Source organism: Lepisma saccharinum, chromosome 8, assembly GCF_977018435.1.
Source record: "Lepisma saccharinum chromosome 8, izLepSacc3.1, whole genome shotgun sequence".
NCBI classification, from domain to species: Eukaryota; Metazoa; Arthropoda; class Insecta; order Zygentoma; family Lepismatidae; genus Lepisma; species Lepisma saccharinum.
This window is the reverse complement of record NC_139236.1, coordinates 33,438,555-33,460,182: the sequence shown is the minus strand read 5'-3', so window position 1 is coordinate 33,460,182 and position 21,628 is coordinate 33,438,555. Positions and strand designations below refer to the sequence as shown.

Here is a 21,628-nt window from a genome sequence, read left to right as displayed (position 1 = left end):
ATCTATCTTTATTAGCTGGACAAAGAATTCACTGTACTACTGTGATTATGTATTTATAGCTACAACATAATGCTTTACATGTAACTTTTGAATGAGAATTTGATTATCATATTCGGTTTATAATATGTATTCCTACAATCCTTTGTAGGAGTTTAATATCTTCACACATATTTACAAAAAAAAAAAAAAAAGAGGAATCCCAAAAATAAAATTTTCATCCAGGCAAGGTTGATTTTTGGCACCCCAACTGTCCACCCTGTCATAATATACAAAGCGTTTTCCTTAATTCATTCTCGGTTTGAAAAAGGAAGAAGAAAAACATTCAAACTAAGTCCCTCATTATTGATTCTGTGCATTTGAAAGCAGAATCCTGAGTAATTTCCCATGTATGCAAGCTTCTGTATGCAAAAGTTATGTAATATGTTGAAAGTTATACATTGGGGCCCCTATAGGTGGGGGGGGGGGTTGAGAACTGGAGGGGCCCAGATCCCCTGACCTACCCGGTTTCGGAGCCCATGGTGATGTGATATATATATGACACTGTTTTCTCACACCTGGAAAATTATGCATTTTTTACAATCATGCAGTCATAACTTTTTCCTGATTAAAGATAGGGTGAAGGAACTTCCACCACTGCATTTCTTGTAAAATTCTAGTCTGATTAGATTCTAGTTTCATTCTAGTCGGAACATATGTGGGGCCCTACCCCCACTCACCCTAAACGTGCCTAAACAGCAAGGTGCTATGTGCACAGGGAACTTTAACTTTACCTTTACCTGTATATATTGTATTTGTTTATTTTTTTACATACACGAACCCTCTACTATGTCAATGGCTGAGGCCCCCCTAAAGGCTTACTTGTCTCCGGGTCTTCCCACACTGCGAGGTTTTGCGGCTTGTAGATCCGGCACTGCTTTCAACAAAAACATAGTCAGTGGTGCAAATTTGAATGCTGAAACGTTACTTTGCAAGGCGTGAATGCCACAAAGCACCGAACTGATTCGAAAGTGAGCAACACCACATGGATCAGAAGTTTGCACTTTGTACTTTATTCCGCTCACTACGTCATCAACTAACATGTCTTCCTTGATGATACTACTGATGCAAGGATGCTTGTTGATTTCACTGTCTGCCAGTTGCTGTAAGCATTGAGTAGCTAAGAATGATGCCGAATAGTAAGATACTCTGTGGTCATGAGATAGCAGTAATTGTGCTGCAGGTACCATGTGACCTAGCCGTTCATATTCATTCATGAATTTTGTGTAAGAAATTCTAATCCTTAGTTCCAGTTGATGTTCAAGTCTTTTCTCTAGTTGGAGAAATCTCTTGGTGGCATGCTGAAGTGAATCGCCCAATACTTCTCGGCTTTCTTTGAGTGGAAGTCGAATGATGAATCTGCCTGTTAAGTCCCTGACTGTGTTTCACAATAGTGATGCTCACAGCTGATTTCCTTCTTTTGTTCTAGGCCTGGTGTATATCTTCTGCAGTTCCCAAAATTGCTGTAGCTGAAGACTTTCTTCTGTTCGGAGGAAGCATGATATTGCTGAATTGTTGGCACTGCGTTGTTGTGGAATGCATCCTCTGACTATATACCCAAATTCAGTGTTCTGTAGGACTGGCAAATCAACTGAACGTGTTATGCGATCAGGCTTGAAAATTTCAAAGAAGATCTGTGTGCCTATTAAAAGATCTATCTTCGCTGGAACATCAAATGTTGGATCTGCTAATGTTACACGTCTTGGAATTTTAATCGCTGCCCGGTCAACTCATTCTGAAGGTATATTGCTTGTGAGACATGGCAATACTGAGCATTCAATGTTTGAATGCCATATGCATACTCTAGATTGTAAATGAATTTTCACCTTGAAATTAGTTTGTGACTCGTCATTGTTTATGCCTTGAATTGGTAAATGCTGAGGATATTTCTTCACTTTGAGACGTTGAATCAACTCTTCAGACGCAAAGTGGCTCTGGGATACACTGTCTAGTAAGGCTCTACTGTTGATCCATTGCCCTGCATGACTTTAGACTTTTACCACTGCCGTGGAAAGTAATATACGTGATGTATGTTGCCCCTTGAGCGTGCAATAAGAAGCTTGTGGAGTTTGATTATAATTCTCATTTTGCGTTACTTGAGAATTATCATTCTTGTCTGCTTCTGTGGATTCTGCACTGGAAAATGACGTTCGTGATGGACCGTCATTATCCAACAATGTGTTATGCTTGGGAGAACATTTTCTACATGAACCTGCCTTGCATAGCCGAACTAAGTGATTTGGAGATAAACAGTTACTGCAAAGTTTATTCCTTCTAACACAATCATACTTCTGTTTGTTAGTCGTGGCGATCAATGATGCACACCTAAAGAGAGCATGTGGCTCTTTACAGAATAAACAGGAGTTCGCACTAGTTGTGCTAATGAATTACTTAGGAGAACTATTGTTTGATCGTACATTGCAATGCCGAGTTTTGATTGACTGTTTATTTACATCACTTGGTGTGGGCTGAATGCTTTCCAAAGCTTGACACCGTCTTTCTAAAAACGAAAATAAGTCGTCTGTGAAGATAAAATCTGTTTCACTATTTTGCAGTTCCCACGCCTTCCTAGTTTCTGAATCTAGGTTAGACACAAAATGCTGAGTGAGTAACATGTCTGCCAAAGGTACGTCTGTGTACAGTGCCTTTACTGCATTTGAGTTGCTTGTCTCACATCCCACTAAGGAACTCAATTCCGGAGCAGTTTCCTTGCTAACTGCCTTGATGTGCAATATTTCATGAATGTACGATTATGTGATTAGCTTCTTGTTTGAATATGTAGTTTGCCTCCGTGATGGGTAAATTTTGAATGAGTTTGTATGCTTCGCCCTCGAATGACAAACAAAGATACTGAAATTTCTGAATGGAAGTGATGTCTTTTGTTATTGTATATTAAAGATGTGAAAGTGTCTTCATAGGACAGCCAGTGTCGATAATCACCCTTGAAAGTTGACAATTCCATTGTAGGAAGTTTTGAGTCTGGTTGCTGTGACATGCGATGTGTTGACAGCATCATGCTCCGCTTGAGCCTTATCGTGCTGCATTAGTAAAGCTTGCATCTGGGCACTCAGCGTGTAGTATGCTGTTTCCAACTCGTCTCTGATGTAATCCTGCGATGCACCAATTTCAGCTTCTAACTAATCTTGCATTTGCTCAATGTTCGCCCAAATGTGAGACAATGCATTGAAACGTGTACACACTTCGTCAATGTTTCCTTCACTTTTGCTGAATTGATTTCCATTCGGATTTTTCCTTTTAAAGTCCCTCGTTGCCTAACAAGATGCTGTTGCACTTCACTCTCACTCATTTTCGTAGCAGAACATGAAAGGATAGTGGAAATGAATGACGAGGAATGAGCCAGACAAATAAAATGTACTTACCGACCTCCTGCACCATTGTTGTGAAGAAACTGATGAATGAAATGCAGCTGCTTACATTCTCGTGCTGCGCAAATGACAATGGAATGAAATTACAGCGAGCTCCATTTTTGGCAATATGGCTGCTATAAGAAATTGTTGTTTCCCAGTCCAAAGCACTGCACTAGCACTTAAACTTGAACAGAATGTCACGTTGCACAAAACATCCATCCCGGAAAGGACCAAAAATGTGTATGTAAGGTACAAATACTGATTAAATAACAAACATATCAATTGTGATCTCAGACAATAGCCATAGTCAATGGATATGATGAAAAATATATAGACAAAATTACAATGCAAGTCTCATCAAACCTAAAACAATAAGCAATTAGAAAAGAATGTGAACAAGAAAAGTAAAATTTGGATTGGTTACCCCGTTGCTGTTCTACATGAGGAATTGATTACACCATTTACTCAAACAACATAACTTAAATTTGGCTTCTAAACCAGGAAATACAACCTGTCATACATTAAACACATATAAAAAAAAAAAAAAGGAATAGATGCACTAAATAACTGTGGAATATACTCTTGTATCTGCAACTGTGGTAAAAAATACATTGGAAAAATCAAGAGGGACATCTGCACAAGGATTAATGAACGTAAACTAGATATTCAAGAAAATGAACAAAAATCAGATTTATCAAAACGTTTATTTGAATATGAGGGTCAAAAAAAAGGGCCGATATTTTTTAAAAAAACAAGAAAATGATAGGACAGGGTTGCTACGCGACTGGAAAACCTGGAAAACAGGGAAAAGTCAGGGAATTTGGTTGGTCAGGGAATAGTCAGGGAATTTTGCATATTTTCTGGAATTTATGCGCATTTTGGAGTTGCAGGAGAACCAGTTACAAAATGAACGAACGTTTCATTTCCACTTCCGAATTTGGTTCTGGTGATTCCAGTCCCCCCAAAAGATTCAGTTCAGAAACTTGTTCCTCTCGTCATTATGACTTCTAGTTTATTACGTACAAAATTATGGTCCTTTCGCATTTCAATTCTATATTTATTCACTCTCGGATCTAGGTTCTTGGATCCGTATTTTGCGACTCGTTCTTGTGAACCTGTTCAAGACCGGAATTTGGAGAGGCGTGAGATTTTTCCTTAGAGAACAAGCTACTCAAGACGAAACCTACGCACCAGCCATCCTCAGAATTTCGTGCGCAAAAAATGTTGCTTTAGCTTTGTGTGTGGTGTGGAAATTTTCTTTCTTCAAAAACACACCCGTTCGGAACCCGTTCTCTTTTGATACGTGAAGCGGAGCAGGTTGGTGTTAGGACAGTTCATTGGTTTTGGATCTGCAATAAAGCTTGAAGAGCAAAATATCACGTAACTGGCTGTGGTTGACGTCACACTGGACGGGTGCGGACGCCGAGTAAAAACAAAGGGACTCGCTACCAGTGGCGCAGGAACGTTTTTCATTTGGGGGTACAAAATTCAGCTTCCCATTATATATATATATATATATATATATATATATATATATATATATATATATATATATATAAGTGGCCGCGGTGGTTCAGTCGGTAACGCGTCTGAGTACCATGCTCAAGGTCCTGGGTTCGATCCCCGGCCGGTTCAAATCCGGGAACTTTTCTAACGGTGAAAGCGGCCCCGGCGCCCACCCAGCGTCGAATAACATGGGTACCTGGGGGAAACCCTGGGGGGTAAAGGCGGTCAGCGGCGTGATGCTGATCACATCACCCCCACTCACGACCGGATCAAGAAAGTGTGGGGCGTTACCCCCACACCCCCTATACGCCTTCATGGCGTGGTGCTATGCACAGGGGAACACTTTACCTTTTTTTACCTTTACCATTATATATATATATATATAAATATATATCACACATAGTACTTCACAGGTACCTATATCTAGCAGGCACGTATCTAGAAATACATTTCGGAGGTCCAACCAAGTGTCGCAATAATAATAATAATAATAAAATTATAAATAATAATTAGGATAATTATATGTATTTATCTCAATTAAAATATTAATTAAATATGTAAATTAAATAATAGTCTATTAGACTATTGTTATTATTACATGAATAGGTAAAAGATAGTATAACAATAGAGATATAACAGAACGTATTAATTATCTGGCGAACGTGTAGTTAAGATCACCAAGATTTGCATAAAAACAACTGCCCTGCAAAGAAATTTAATGTCAAATAGAAAAATTATTGAATATTATTGAATAACAAAAAAGGAGTTAGATCCAATTAACGAAAAGAAAAGTTCCTGATTAATATTTTATGGCCATTATCATTAGCAGTATGCATAAACCTTTGGAACCCTTCAAAGCCGTATGAGCCAAATTCCTTGCCTTCCAGTAAGTTCAGCAGAAATAACCATCGATTATATAACAAATGCTAAACAATATTTTGATTATTTACTTTTACTACTTGGTAAGTCTTTCGGGGAGGGGGATGAGGACCCCCTAAATACGTCCTTGATACTTAGGTATAATGTGAAGCCATGGGAAATATTCTATTTTAGAACAACATACACAAATGTCCTGTTATTTAATGCGAAATTTGCATAAATATTTTTTCTTTGTTTTTCTTAGAATTTTTTTTTAAAACAGATTTTAAAACCAGATAACATTTCTGAAACATATAAAGCTCTGGACCTCATTCTGGCCTAATTTGGATTTAACGGAACAAAAAATCAGCAGTTCGAAATGTGAAAATTGCGAACAAAGATACGTCTATTCATTTTAATGCATGTTGATATTAAAGGGGGTGAGGAGGATCTTGAGCCACCCCACAGGAATAATCATCTCCCACCCACTGGATATAGAAACCACATTATTGAATATATCATACTTATAGTGTTCCACTTCAGTTCAGTTCATTCTAATTTTAAAGTCCCATAGCTACGCATAAAAATATCTTTCAACAATTTATGGCAGATGTGTACCACATCCAATGCCTCTTAGAAGCCATGTATTTGGTATTTTCTCAGATATCTATATAGGGTGTTGTATTAAAAAAGGAAAAACAATTGAGTTGCGATGGTTCCAGACTCGAAATATGTCTAACTTTGAAATATATGTGAAACATTTGACAAAACATTTATTTGTTATATAATTAGCTGTAACTAATGACACTCTTCAAGCACTGAAAGTATTAATACTAGTCACTACATATACAAAACCGAAATCCTTCAGATCTCAGAGAAAGTAAGGAAAGCCATACGCTCAATTTTTTAATTTTTTTTTTATATATAATCTTTGGTGGTCAATGTGAAGAGTCGGCCAAGCTTTCTTTTCGTATGTAGTAGTATTGAATGCAGATATTCTACATGCGTGTGTTTTAGGGTGACATGTCAATTTCTCATTGCTGTGAAACGGTAAACTTTAATGTAAGCCAAAGCATGTGCACGTCACAAAGATTTTTGCATCTGCAAAGAAAATCCAAAACAGATTCCCACCTCGCCGTCCTCCGTGGTGGAGGGGTTAGAATAGCATGCTATGACACAGAAGTCCCGGGTTCGAATCCGGGCCTGAGCATGGGTGTTACTTGCTTGTGAGTGTCCATCAATTTCATCATATCATCACTCATCCTCATCTTCACGATTAGCCAAAAGAGGCAGAAATGCGAAGTAAAATAAACCTAATAAATCATTCAAACATACCCATCTCACTGAAAGACTTTGTGAATCCAATCAAAAATCTACCAATAGAACCTGCATTGAGTCTCATTTATCTCGTGCATTCATCTGACTAATGTAATTTTCTTACAGTTTGACTTTAGGGTTTAACTTAAAATAGCGTTGTGTTTGTGTTGCATTCGATATCAAAATTAGATTTTAAGCAATTAATGTCCAATTTTAAGTATACCTAATACAAAGGTAAAAATAATTCTCCCTCTAATAAAATAGCAATTGCACCCTGTTAAAATGTCTAGAAAAAAAATCATTTCACCTAGGAATGATATCGCGATGGGATGAGTCGAGAATTGTCACAGCGTCATCTTGTCTCCTGTGTGTTGAGGCCCTTTTCGTTTTTGTTTGGGCTTATTTTTGTTTCGGTTTCCACTCTGAAGTTTTTAAAACTTATTCTAGATTCACTTGATGCTCAGAAAGGCTAATTGGGACTCTATTTTCAAAAAAATATCTTAATATATAGGTTTAAAAATAGTTTTCCGAACACCCTCTTACCAAGTTATGAAAAATATGGGTGAGGTACAGGAGTACATTGTACCCTCCAAGTTGGTCTGTCGTGTCTCGTCTCGTTCGTGTAAGTACTTCGTTTCGGAAAATTCCATTATAAATATGCAAACGAAAATAGGGTCAGTCATATACTCTTCCGATGAAGATTTGTATCTTATGTTCGAATCGACTTGACAACTTCTTTAGAAAAGTGTACCCCCCCCCCCCCTTCCGCAATGTAGCATTTGTCTGCAGCGTGATTTTCTGAGAGCAAATCTGATTCCATCGTTTCACACACATTTTAAACAATTTTCATCTCCTTAAAGAGGTTTCCAAGAACATAGGTCAATGAACTAACTGGTAGCAAGAGCAATGTAGTAGAATAAGTTTATAATGGTTTGAATTCTGTGGTAAGGAAGATAATGCTTCTAAGTTATAAACAATATACATTTTTTTATTGGGTGAATTGAATATGTTCTTTTAACAGTAGCACCTTGCGTCGGCTGTCAAATTACCAAAGGAGGGTTACAGGGGGTACAACTCGATTTACGGATTTAGGGGGGTACAGTACCCCCATCAAAAATTTGGGGAGGTACAATGTACCCCTGTACCCCCCCGTTCCTGCGCCACTGCTCACTACTTCGTTCCCCCCATGAACCCGTTCTGTGAATTTGAGTCCTTCATTTGCAACCCGTTCAGAAGCAACCTGATCAACTAGTTCATTTGCTCGTTGTCGTAGTTTTTACATTGCAGAGATGTGTTACCCCCGAGAAATTAGTGATTTTATGAGTGACGTCATTATTCAAATATGCATATGTTTTGTGCATGTAGAACGAATTTATTTTTTAAAAACTGGTGCGAAATAGAGGAATTAATCGTACGCTGGTCACACATCGTTGTTAGGTTAGGAATGTTGGTTTCATGCCGATAGTAATTTTACGTATTGTTTGCGTGTAGAATGAAATTATGCTGACAAGTGGTGAAAATGAGCCCAAGTTCCTTTTGTTATATTACGATTTCATCATGCTACAAATGCAACTTTTACATGGTTCGATTTCGATTTATATCTGTTAACACATACTGCAGAGTTTTAGCGATTACTTAAGATTTTGTGAATATATGCTTTTGTGGTTAGGTTAGGAATGTCAGGTTTGGTTGTCTTAGAATTAAAATAAAGACCCTGAATGCACTCTACTAAGGTTCAGATTTAGTTCTACATTCATTCCCACTAGTTTACGATACTTACTGTAGCTTGTCAACTGGAGAATACCTTGTCCGTGGGAAGCGTGTATGATTGAGTAAGGTCATTTTGAAGTTTTTTTTTCAACATAAATAACTTTTTTCGAATCCAAATAGTGCTCATGATTTTAAGGAAGGTTCAAATTTCGTGTCACAATGATTGCCAAAATTCTATGATAATTAGTCTTCCTGCTAGGAAAATTAAAAAAAAAAAATCATAAAACATTCCGAACTGTTACCTTTTAAAAGACAGATTTCGATGTTTTCCGTAATATAAAATTGGTTCCAGCATGTGGAAAACTCAAATAATGGAGATATTTGATTCCTTTTTTTTAGGTGTATGGTTGGTCACCGCCCCCATTCAAGTTCTGAATTTCCGTAATATGTAGCCTATTATTTTCAATAAATTAAAAAATATAATCATTAAACTTATTGCATATTTTCTAAAGGTACATGACCTAATGTTCTGTTGTTTCTCATTTGTATTGATATAGGCTAATTGAGGTTGTATACAGGTTACATTGTAAAGCTTTGATATACCTATGCCACTTTTTTTTATTGATTTTTTTACACCACCTTAATTGTAATGACTATGGTGAAAATTGGGAAGTACAATAGTTATTTATTTTTTCATTGAATAGCATTATATTAATCACTCGGTAAATTTTCAGCTAATAACTGTGTATATTCATATTCATAATAATTAACGTGCCTACATATTTAATTGAAAAACACGAGGTTCAAAAGCAGAAATCATGACGACAAACATGTCTGGAAAAATTTTATTTCTGGTCTGGAAAACCTGGAAAAGTCAGGGAATTTCGTAAGCAAAAAATCGTAGCTACCCTGTAGGAGAAGAAATTTATTGTGATTGATAAACAAGTACATACCTTGGCTATTTTTCGACATAGTCACCATTAACCTCCAGACATTTCTGATAGTGTGGTACAAGCTTCTGTATCCCTCTGCGTAAAAATCTGTCGCCTGAGAGTGCAGCCAGTCCAGAAATGATGTCTTGAGCACATCACTGTTGTTGAAACGCTTTGATGCAAGCCACTTTTTCAGGTGAAGAAAAATAAAGAAATTGCTGGGGGTAAGGTCGGGGCTATAAGGGGGATGATTAAATAGTTCCCATCGAAATCTTTGAATTGTCTCAACAGTACGAGCAACTGTGTGTGGACGGGCATTGTCATGGATCAGAAAAATTCCAGAGCGTAGCATTCCTCTCCGCCGATTTTGGATGGCACTTCACAGATTATTCAGTGTTTCGCAATACACCTCTGCTGTAATTGTTCGTCCTGGTTCCAAGAATTCCACAAAAATCACACCCTTTTGGTCCAAAAACACGGTTGTAATGATTTTGTGAACTGATGGTGTTTGTTTGAATTTCTTTGCTATAGGAGAACCAGAGTGCCGCCATGACATTGGTTGCTGCTTCGACTCCCCAGTGGCGTATGATATCCACGTTTCATCCCCCGTCACTATGTGCGAACAGAGGTCATTCCCATCCTCCCCCCAGCACAGCAGGCCAAAAAATCACGTGCGCTCTTTGTGAGCGTCTGACAGCATTTTTGGTACCCACCTCGCACATAGTTTGTGATACCCCAGGTTGTCAGTCACAATTCGATGCACTGTTTTCACAGCTAGAAACTCTTTGGCGAGTTCAGATATTGTGAACTGGCGATTGGAACACACTTTCTCGTTAACGCATTCCACCAGATCGTCTGTCTGAACACTAGGTCTTCCGCTACGCTCATCGTCATGGACATTTGAACGCCCTTCCCAAAACTCTTCACCATTGCCTGACCTTCCCTTCACTCATCACTGTCGATCCATAAATGGCACACAATTCTCGATGGATGTCATCTGCATTCTGTTCCTTGGCATTCAGAAATCGTATGACAGATCTCGCTTCACATTTGGTGGGATTTTGTATTACGGCAGCCATTTCACCTTACTTACTCGCACGTACACAACTCCACTCTGACGATTCTATCTGTTACAAGCACAGGATGCTAGGGCATGCTCCTGCGCATGCTCAACTTCATCAGTGTTGCCAATCCCGCGTAAAAAATTATCAGCCCTTTTTGTTTTTACATAGATTGAAAGAAATCAATTTATCAAAAGTGCAAAAGGACCAATTGAACTTATTAAAAAAGTGCTCCCCTGTACTTTGCACCATGCCATGAAGGCTGTTAGGGGGTGTGGAGTTAGGGCCCCAAATTTTCTTGATCATAGCCGAAGGTGGGGGTGATGTGATCAGCACCATGCCCCTGGCTGCCTTTACCCCCCAGATTTTCTTCCAGGTACCCTCTTTATAAGATGTTGGGTGGGCACTGGAGCTACTTAAGAAGGTGGGAAAAAATCCCAGTTCTCCCCAACCGGGGATTGAACCTGGGTCTCTCGCATGGTAGTCAGATGCCCTAACAACTGAGCTACCGCATTTCACTAATTGAACTTAGTGCCACCTTAAAAACATCAGATAACTTAAATGAACATACAGGGAAACAAGAAATGCAGTGTTTCTGTGTGGAATTCAGATAAACAAATGACAGCCATATCACAATAAACAAAGTGTGGCCATCTTTAATCCTTGTCAACTAGGCAGCCACATTGATTCCTTTCCTAACTCCTAAAGAAGCCACATATGTGGCGAAAGCTTGAGTAAAATAAGTTAGTACAACTGGACCTAATGTTTTATCTAAAATTCTATTGTTTGGGGGTTTGTAGTGTCGAAATGAGGTGTCAAATAGAAAGATGTGCAGTGCAGCACAGAAAAGTTCGTAGCCGGAAAATTATTTATCGTATACAGTTTGAGTTGGCTTTGTATTTTTTTCCCCAAAGGGAATTTTGGTAACCCCTTCCCAAAAAAACACATTTTGAAGAAGAATATTTAAATTATACATAAAGAAAGCTACGATACGATGCCTACGATAGATCAAAGTGGATAAAAAATTTGAAACTGTAGTACTGTTAGAGTTCTGTAACTGTGTGATGTTGTGTTGACAATCTTTCAATAGTTCATTATAATAATAATAATAAGCTTCATGCAATACTAAAAAGAATGTATCATATTGCTGATATGTACCCTAGTCAAGCAGTATGGTAGGAAAACATTGTTTTATTGTAGATACTGTGTTAATTTAAATCCAATTCCAAAATTTATGCACACTGAACATACAGTTCATGTTGGAATCCAAACAACTATGTACCTTCACTCGGTATCAAATCCAGAACCCCTTGATTACAAGGAGACTATATTACCACAATCCCACAGAGAGTCCCTGTAGGTAATATGCTACTGTTTCTTTTTTTCTCCTGCTGTGTCCTAAATATGAGCAGAAGCCAGTTTTAAAAAATACAATTTGTGAGAAGGTTTAGTTTCTCAATGTTTGTTGTATGTGAATTCAAGTAACTAGATTACTTTTTTGTTCTCGCATAATGCATTTTATGTTTTTTATGATAAAGGATAATTTTCAACTCTACTTAACCATGATACATAGCATTGCTACATTTTGGATTTTTTTTTATTCACTTTAATGTGTGGCTGCGGAAGTTTCTGAAAAGAAATGTATTTAGCAAATTACATTTTTTTTTGCCACCCATACCCAGATATAAAATCAACACTGTACTTCCTAGTAGAGCCTTAGCCATCCCATTCAAAACAAAACAAACTTCAGTTCTCTGCTGAATATTTCTAAATGTACAATTTTTAATATCTAGTGGCTAACTGGAACAACTGCTATTCCAGCACCTGGAGGACAGCTGAGATAGCAGTTGTTCCAGTTAACATGCAACGTCATTTCTCCAGAACTACAATTCTGTTGTTTTTTCTTTTTAATTGAAATTAGTATACATACATATGAAGATATGACATACTCAAATATCAAAACAAATCACATAATGCTAGTATTCTTTATAGGCAGTTTCATAAAAAAGATGTTCCTGAAAAGTGGTTGTCTCACTGGTTCTGTGGATGTTAATTGCTTGAAATATGCAGGGAAAAACCATGAGGAACCCACCTACACTGACATGTGGCCTCTGTCCCAATTTTTTAACATCTGCCAAATAGCAATTATTTGAAAAGAAAGAAAATGGAGTTTGGGCCTGTTTCCTCAGCCCCTTAAAAGGGACACACATTGGGACAGGGAACACGGGTCATCGAAGGTTGATCCTGCAAATCCCAAGTGATTCGCCTTGTCCATAGGACCAATGCAACAACCAATTTTCAGCAACAGTGATTCTCAGACCGCTGAACCTTTAGTGCGTTGTGGGCACATGTTCATAGTATGAGAATGAAAGTTTTCTTTCTATTGTGCCTCTTACGATAGGCCAGATTCCCAAAATTTCATGAAAATAAATATTTAATAAAATTGGTGCCAGGGGGGTCATTTTTCTTCTGTCAAAATATTGGACCAAGGGGCCACGTGATTTTGCAAATCTGCAGTGATTAGTGTCTATAGGATTTTTGCAAGAACTTCATTTCCCCAGAAAATGATACTGTTTTCATAGGTGCATCTTTACGCCAAAGGTATTGAATTTTTCAGTGTGATTTTGCACAGTTGACATAATATTGCTACGTACATGATTTTTTTATCCATGTTGGTTTATTGTGTTGACTGCAGAAACCTTCCAATTTTTTTTTTAATTTCGAATTTTTTCTTCTTTTGTTAACTTTCATTATTGTTTAAATTTCACTACTGCTGAGAATGCCATCATTCTCAGAAAAACAAACAGATTTCATCTCTCTATGAAAGTTCCTCCCCCCTTTTGATTATTTTTTTTGTGCAGCAACCTCAAATCTCAAGAGGTGAAGTGACTGACTATCTGCCAAGGTTGAAAACATTTCCATGCATTTGAAAAGCTCACCTTTAAAACCCAGCTGAAAGTAAAGTTCCCCATGCATATAGCACCGTGCCATGAAGGCACATTTAGGGGATAGGTGTAGGGCTTAACATATACGACGATCTCAGCCATTTTGGAGGTGGTGATCAGTACTATGCTCTGGCTGCCTTTACCCCCTTCCCCCTTCCACAGGTACCTATTGATTTGAGGCTGGGCGAGCCCCAGAGCAGCTTTATGTGAAAGGAGGCTGGAAAAATTTCGACCTTAGATCATCCACCCTGGGATCCGTATCAACTATAAACTAAAAGAAGCTTTTGACAAACATCCAATACCTGTATTGCATTGTATTTCGTATATGTCATACTTCATTCGTGTATAAAAAAAAGAAAACTGAAATTGGACCAACCATTCATTAAATGACAGTATGTATTTGAGTTGCTAATAAATGTTTAAGTGTTCAACTGGTAAATGTTTTCCAGCAGCAAGTGAAGATTGTGGAAGTTCAGAAGCCGCCTCCCCCAAAGAGCCCCCTCTCCACCCACGTCTTGGACACGTGCCGAGGGATGCCCGCTGCAGGCCTCAGTTTATCGTTGTACAAGCTCATTGACAGCAAATGGGTCCTTTTGAGTGAGGGGTAAGAACACTATTTTTCAATGAACTTTTCAACATAATATGCATAAAGTAAATACAGTCAAACCTCGATTTTACATATTTCAGGGGACCAAGACTTCAAGATGTGGAAAAATGTAAAATATTGTGTTCTACTGGGGTCATGCGGATTGACTGTGTAATGCAGAAAAATGTAAAATCAGGGTTCAACTGTAACTTTATAAAAGAGCTGATGTTTTGCTTCGTCATTGACAACCAGGAAGTTGTAACCAGTAATTCGAATTTATCATTCAGTAGTAGGAATTCAGGCACCATAAGGCATATCTGCAAATGTAATAAATTTATAGTAATCTGTGCAGAAGATTCAACAACAACACATTTCAGATTTCTTCGCAGATCAGCATGCTTGCTACTCATGATAGGAAGCTCACTGAGCCCTGAGGCACTTGGACATGTACAACATATTCAGAATTTTTTGGACTGGTGCTGCTATCTGGACAGCAGTTATGGTAGCACATGCAACAGTAGATGGTAGTACTAGCATATCTTGATTGTCACCTCCCCGATGGCGCAGTGGTAGCGTCATTGCCTTGTAATCAATGGTCCCGGGTTCGATACCCGGTGGAAGCACATAGTAGTTCGGATCCCACTTTAAACTGTAGGTCCAGTCTCGATTAGCCTTACTGTGCATAAATTGGACTTAAAACGCCAAATCAATCCATATCTTGATTGTCGGCATACAAAATTTCTCACAGTTAGGTGAACTCAGTGACGGTTCATGTTCATGTATTTGGAGTTGTGTATGTGGATTTTTGGAGTTGTGTATGTGGATTTGTGGCGATTTCACAGTGTATCCAAGAAAGGAACATTTTGTGCAAATCTTGGAAAAAGTGTGACACAAATCCTGGCAGTGATTACATAGGTATTTGGGGAAGAAAGCGTGAGCTGTACATGGGTGTTCGAATGGCATGCTCAGTTCAGGGCCAGTTGGACATCTGGTGAAGACAACAAATATACAGGTAGTCCTCTCAGCTGAATAATGCCCAACATTGTTGAACAGCTTGTTCATGAAGATGGACGTTCAACCATTCATTACCTTGTTGATAAGGTGGGAACTGTTTATGGAATGCCTCAGCAGATTCTGACTGCTGTATTTGGCATGCATTGTGTCCGTGCCAAATTTGTGCTGAGGATCCTGACAGCTGATCAGAAACAGCAACATGTTGACATCTGCAAGGAGTTTCATCAGGTTGCCTCTGGCAATGAAGCCTTCGTGTTCAGAGTTAACACTGATGATAACTAGGTTTACAGTTGTGACCTTCCAATAGAAAAATCTGAATTCTCACACACAAAAGAAAGAAAAGAAAATCATATGAAGAGCATTCTCATTACTTTCTGTGACATCAAGGGTATTGTGCACGAGGCCAGTCAGTCAGTTGTACCTACTACTGTGACATATTGCGCCAACTATTTAAAAATTTGCAGAGACCTCACCCCATGCTTTGGTGACAAAAGAAGTGGCTTTTGTATCACAACAATGCACTGTCTCACACTTCCTTGTTAACGAGACTATTTTTGACTAATAATGAAATGACTGTTGCCCTACATCCACATTACTTGTCTCACTTGGCCGCCTATGACTTCTTTCTGTTTGTCCGATTGAAGAACAAGTTGAAATCCACCAGTGTGACATGATTGAGATGACCCAAAAAGAATCGATTTCAGTGCTGGACTCCTCACAGAACATGATTTTAAAAAATGACACAATCGCTGGGACTGATGTGTACATGCGAAAGGAGACTACTATGGGAATGCTGGCAGCCAACAGGCCAAAGGTGATTTTTTGACCAGATAGTAACACCAGTACCAAAAAAATTGAATACCATGTCGTAGAACAGGGCTTTGGATGAGGAATGAAAACATCGATAAACATTTATTGCAGCTGTTTAGCATTTGTTAATGAGTTCTAAAAGGATATTTTATACCAAGTGGCTCAGTGGCTGAGCATATTAGTCGTTAACTTTTCATCCTGCCATCGAAGTTGCCAGGTTCATTTTCTAGTCTGTGAATGGGTGTCCTTTCATCTGATAATCACTCATTCTCATCATGATTAGTCTAAAATGCCAGAAAAGTACAAAAAAATACCAAGATGTACTTCTATGACAAGTGGTTTCTTCTACGAAACAAACCATAGCTGGCCATGAAGCCAGAAGGTCATAGGTTTGAATACGGGGTAAGGCATGCTGGTCTCTTGTATTTCATCAATTCATTGTTGATCCTTATATTTGCAATGAACCTAGAGAGGTTGAAAGATGATGTGAAATAGCCCAAATGCAAACAAAAGTAAACTCTCTGATTAGATGTTTTCTCTGCTATCATTTGTCTCCATAAAAACTCTGAAACATATGCCGAGTTATGATTATTCTGTCCTGTTAGTTTCCATGGAAAGTTGCTTTTAAAAATAACTTACTTGAGTGATACTCATTGAAGATAAACATGAACATCTTTGTTTCAGGATGACAAATTCACAAGGACGGTTCACAGACTTCATTGACAACAATGGCAGTGTGAACATCGGCCGGTACAAGATGCATTTCGATGTTGATCGCTACTTCGAGCTGAGGAGGCAAGAGTGTTTCTACCCATTTGTGGAGGTGAGCAATTTTAACTATACGTAGATGAGTGTTTCTCAACCGCTGGGCCATGGCATCAATTATATCGAGCTGCGAGAGATTTTCCTGAAGTATTAGACTTGCAACCCAAGCTGGCAACCAGTTAGAAAAGTGACCTTTTGTTCGGGATTCACCAGCGATAGAGGAAATCCTTTTTAACCAGTGCTAGTGAGAAATCGAAGCTTCCGAGAAAGAGGACTGTATCTCGTGCAGCCTCCAAATTTGCATTTTAACAATTGGGTCTTTGTCAAGTTACAGCTGGAACAGCCGGAAGAGTTAAGTGGCTTGCAGCCCAAGTTGCCCCCCCCCCCCCCAATGATAAAGAGGAAATGCCCTTGTGAATGTGAGCTATCAAACAATCTAACCGGGGAGCGCGTTACTTCCCGCCTCCAAATTTGGTGGTTGGCAGATGGGCACCACGGTCAATTTAGTTTTGCAGCTAGTTTCAGTAAGAAATATATTGAAGTGAAAATATCCTAATTGGAATTTTTTGGTGTCCAAAATGGGACATACCAATGAAAATTAGCACATCCCAAATACATTTAATGATATTGGCCAGAAGAAATTAAAAGATTCTGTTAGATACAGTCATTGCCAACTAATTTAAACGAAATTTTATATTTCTCAACAAGCCTAGACATAATCGAACTAATACGCTGTGATTATGCCGTAATCTATTTATTAATATTAAATTTCAAGGGTACATATTAATTAACATATACAGTTTAAAAAAAAATAGAAAGCTATTTAAGAGTAAAATTGTTGGAATCTCTGAATCGACTTTAAAAAATTAAATTACCGGGCCACTGACTGAAGGTTGAGAACCACTGTTCTAGATGTTGATCTACTAAAATAAGATAACAACAGATACAGTGGATCCTTGATTTTACATTTTCCAGGGGACCAAGCTGAAAGAATTTTAAATGGAGGAAAATTTATTAACATTTTACTATGTTGTGACCATCAAGATTGAATGTATAATGCTAGAAAATGTAAAATCCAGAAAGGTAAAATTGGGGCTCCACTGTACTTTCTGGAGTAGCTTTTTCATGAAAGTATTTACAAAGTTTCCCATCCCCCAAACCTCATGCCAAACAATGGTTGATGCTGGACTTTGAGAACTAGGTGAACTAATAAACGAGTAAATAAAAGCCAAAAATGAACTTAACTCCCAACAGATTAGGGAGAATGTTGAATTTTGGCTGATATTTGGTTCTCATTAGGGGGAAAATTTTCACTATAATTCCCCAATGCTCCCACATGCTTCCTCTTCATGTCTAATCTCAGAAATTGGTTTATGAAACATCTGAGATACTGTAATACGTGTTTCAGAGGAGAGCCAGAATGGCTAATATCAAAACTGTGCAGAAAATAGAAAACGCTCACTGAACACTGGAAATCTTTTAAATTTTCCTGGCCCCAGGATGCACTTTCACACAGTGGAAACTGAAAATAAGTGTTTTGACTTTAAAGATTGCTAGTTTAAGAGCAAAGATAAATGGCATGGAAAAGGGAGAATGGAATTACTTTCTTGACATGAAATGGGTGAAAACTAGAGAAGTGTAGCTACTGCATTTGGATGGATGTTTTCAAATGACCTTCCTAAATGTGCACATCCACATCTAGGAACGTGATTCTCTATTCAGTATTTTGCTGCAGTATATGTTATCTTTTTTCCACTGGAAAATTCAGGGGAAATGCATTTAGAGTTTTTGTGGGAACCCTGGATCAGGCAATAGCTAACAGATTTGGGGGGGAAGCAAAAGGGGGAGACAGCAGGCAACTACAAAGATTGATGGCAGAGATTGGACAGTTCATGAGTTTTTTTCTGTTCAAATCCGTAGCAATGGATAGGGTGGTATACTGGAAGGAATTTCACACACACGCACACATAACTAGGGATGGACCAGGGCAACTTTTCACCAATAATAATAACACATAGCTCTACAGCCCGTGAGGGCCTTGGCTTACCTACTGACTGCTGGTCTCCCTCCCACACTGTTCCTCCGTCACCTGTTGTAGCGTGGAGATCTTAGACCAGTATTGGAGTGTCGGGGGATCAGCCCGACGAGCCCCCAGCCGTTGCAGGACTTCTCGATTGGGTTACGCTCACTCACTCGGAGCTTCCCAATTTCCTCACGATGGTGGGTTGCCACCAGCCGTATACGTAGGCCGAATAAATTCCGACCAGAGCCGGATTCGAACCTACGCCGTCCCGCAGCGAACAATCTCAAGACGAGTGAACGCCTTAACCTGCTCGACTACGGAGGAGGACTTACCAATACTAATGTAAAATTGCCAAGGTTCCTTGAACGTGAATGGTTCAATGGTTTATAGTGTGGTATGTAACCAGCTCAGAGCAATGGACTTTGCTTCGACGAAGTAAAGTTTGATTTTTAAGTCCAGAAGGATCTCTCCTCTCCTTTCCTTAGCCTTGTTTAGTGACAGCTCTGAGGGCTGCATCCTCTGCCAGGGCATAGAAATTGCAACAGATAACCCTGTGAAGTATTGCACACACACAACCATCACCCTCATGTAGTGAAACAGCAACACACATTGTTCATCATTTGTTCCTGGGCTACAATACAGTGCAAACTCTTGTGATCTAATTAATGGACATTTCCATTCAATTTTTTTACAGCAATTTTAAAATCTACACCCTGGAAAAATTACCCCTGCAAGTTCTCGTGTTTCCCTGCATTCAGTTTAAGGAAAACACGAGACTTCCAAAGTTTCGAGGTTAGCGTTGCACTCAAAAACACGCACTGCTACTTAGAGATCGTTCGTCATCTGATCTTCGAGCATGTTTACTGGGGGTAGCCACGGAGAACCAAGGTGTGCAGCAGTTTTACAAATCTGCATAGATTTAAATAATGGAAGTTGCAATAGTGAAAGGGAAAGTTATGTTTTATGCTTTGTAATAATCAATCTTCTATTAAATATCTCTGCTGCTCACGTGCAATATAAATGAAAGGGTTCTGCTGCGTGCGTGTTCTCAGGTCATGCGAAAAATATTGCTTGTAAAATTGGTTACAGACCAAATTTTCAAAAATATATTTTAAACTTACATTAATCGAAATTTACCATAACCTATGTAGTGCAAAATAAGAATTTTCACGTTCTTCACTTTATTTCTAAAGCATATTTTCACTTATTTTCCATAAAGCAATTTCAGTTTGTGTTTCATTTCTTTTGCGCAAGTGATGATAAAATATTTTTGTTCAGGTAAGAGAAAATACACAGAAGATTACATCAGTTGCACAGTACATTTCAAAACTTAGTTTATGTGCAATTATTACAAAGAAATAATGTGTATAACATTATATATCACACATAGGCGCCGACTCCATGGGGCTTGGGGGGGTCTTGAGCCCCCTCCCCCAAGGTTAACGATGTGGGGCAGAGCCCCCCAAATAATTTTGCTTAAGAGGATCTAATGTATTATTTTGCTTCTCTTGTAACGTTTACTCTGAATTGTGCCACATGAACTTAACTTTAAATACACATTTGAAATGTTCTAGACCATCAATTTGCGGGGCTGATACCGCTAAACCATCAACTTTGGGGGGCCTATGACCGGAGACAGCAAAACACATGACTTATTACTATATACTAAGTATGTAATTATGAGTATTGTTAAAATTTTTACTAAAAAGAGTTTCAAAAGACGATATGCATGAACTAGGGTAGTGGATGGGATGTTTGGGCTACAAATGGCTCTAATGACATTCAGAACGAGATCATTTATATATTAGGAGATCTGTTTTGTGCTCCGTGGTAGCTTGCTATTATAGTTGACGAAACTTGGGACATATCCAACCGTGGACAATTAATATTCTGCATTAGAACTGTGAATAAAAATTTTGATATTTTTGATGAATTCGTGGGCTTTTATGAGATTCCGAACACTGAGGCTAAAACTTAAAAAACTTAATTTATTTCAGTGATCAGAGCCCCCCAATAATTTTGACAAGTTGGCACCCCTGATCACATACTGAAATGGTACGATATATTCTGAATTTTGTGCGAAAGAAAGCTGCCTCATCTCTTTACCAAGAACACATTAATTAGTTGGTTCACAACGAGTTTATTTGTAAATGCCTCGTTGATGGTCTCATCTCGGTTTCGGAGGGTAATTCTTGTTCTCGTCTCAAGTCTCGAAAAATATAGAATTAACAACGTATGCAAAGGCTTACTGTACAAACTTTCACAGTGCATAGAGATTATAAAGACAAAAAACTTTTCTCAATGATTTTTTTTTGTTTTTGTTTGTTTGTTTGACTCCTCGTTTCAACGCTACGAGCCCTCGAAAACTGGATATTATAATCCTGCTTATATATGCAAACCAAACTGCCAATTCAGAATTAGTACGAATGAACTGGCGTTGTAATTATTATACACAAAATTCATGATTTATCTGAGGAAGTTGCATGTTCTAGTCTCGACCTGGACATGACTGTTCCTTTGTGAATGTCCTTACATTGAAGTGGAAATTATTTGGTGGTGGTGGGGGTGTTTGTTCGAGACTTTGGGGACAGCTAGGGGGATGCTTCTATGATTAACGTTTGTGTTGCTCATGTCTCATCTCATAAAAGGAGACAGGACAAGTGAATGTTTTCGGAACAAGACAGGAGAGACAAATGT

The 21,628-nt window shown here is 38.5% G+C and overlaps 1 protein-coding gene across 6 annotated transcripts in view; it reads left to right on the top strand.

The window, feature by feature from the left end:
* LOC145991405 (uncharacterized) overlaps positions 1-21,628 on the top strand; it is a 48,094-nt gene that overhangs the window by 22,287 nt on the left and 4,179 nt on the right. For 5 of the 6 annotated variants that reach the window (XM_083127399.1, XM_083127395.1, XM_083127396.1 and 2 more), the window contains exons 6-7: positions 14,183-14,337; positions 16,828-16,966. In XM_083127399.1, the coding sequence (XP_082983525.1) occupies positions 14,183-14,337; positions 16,828-16,966 (294 nt within the window). The remainder of the gene's footprint in view (positions 1-14,182; positions 14,338-16,827; positions 16,967-21,628) is intronic. The other variant, XM_083127400.1, reaches the window with a different exon arrangement.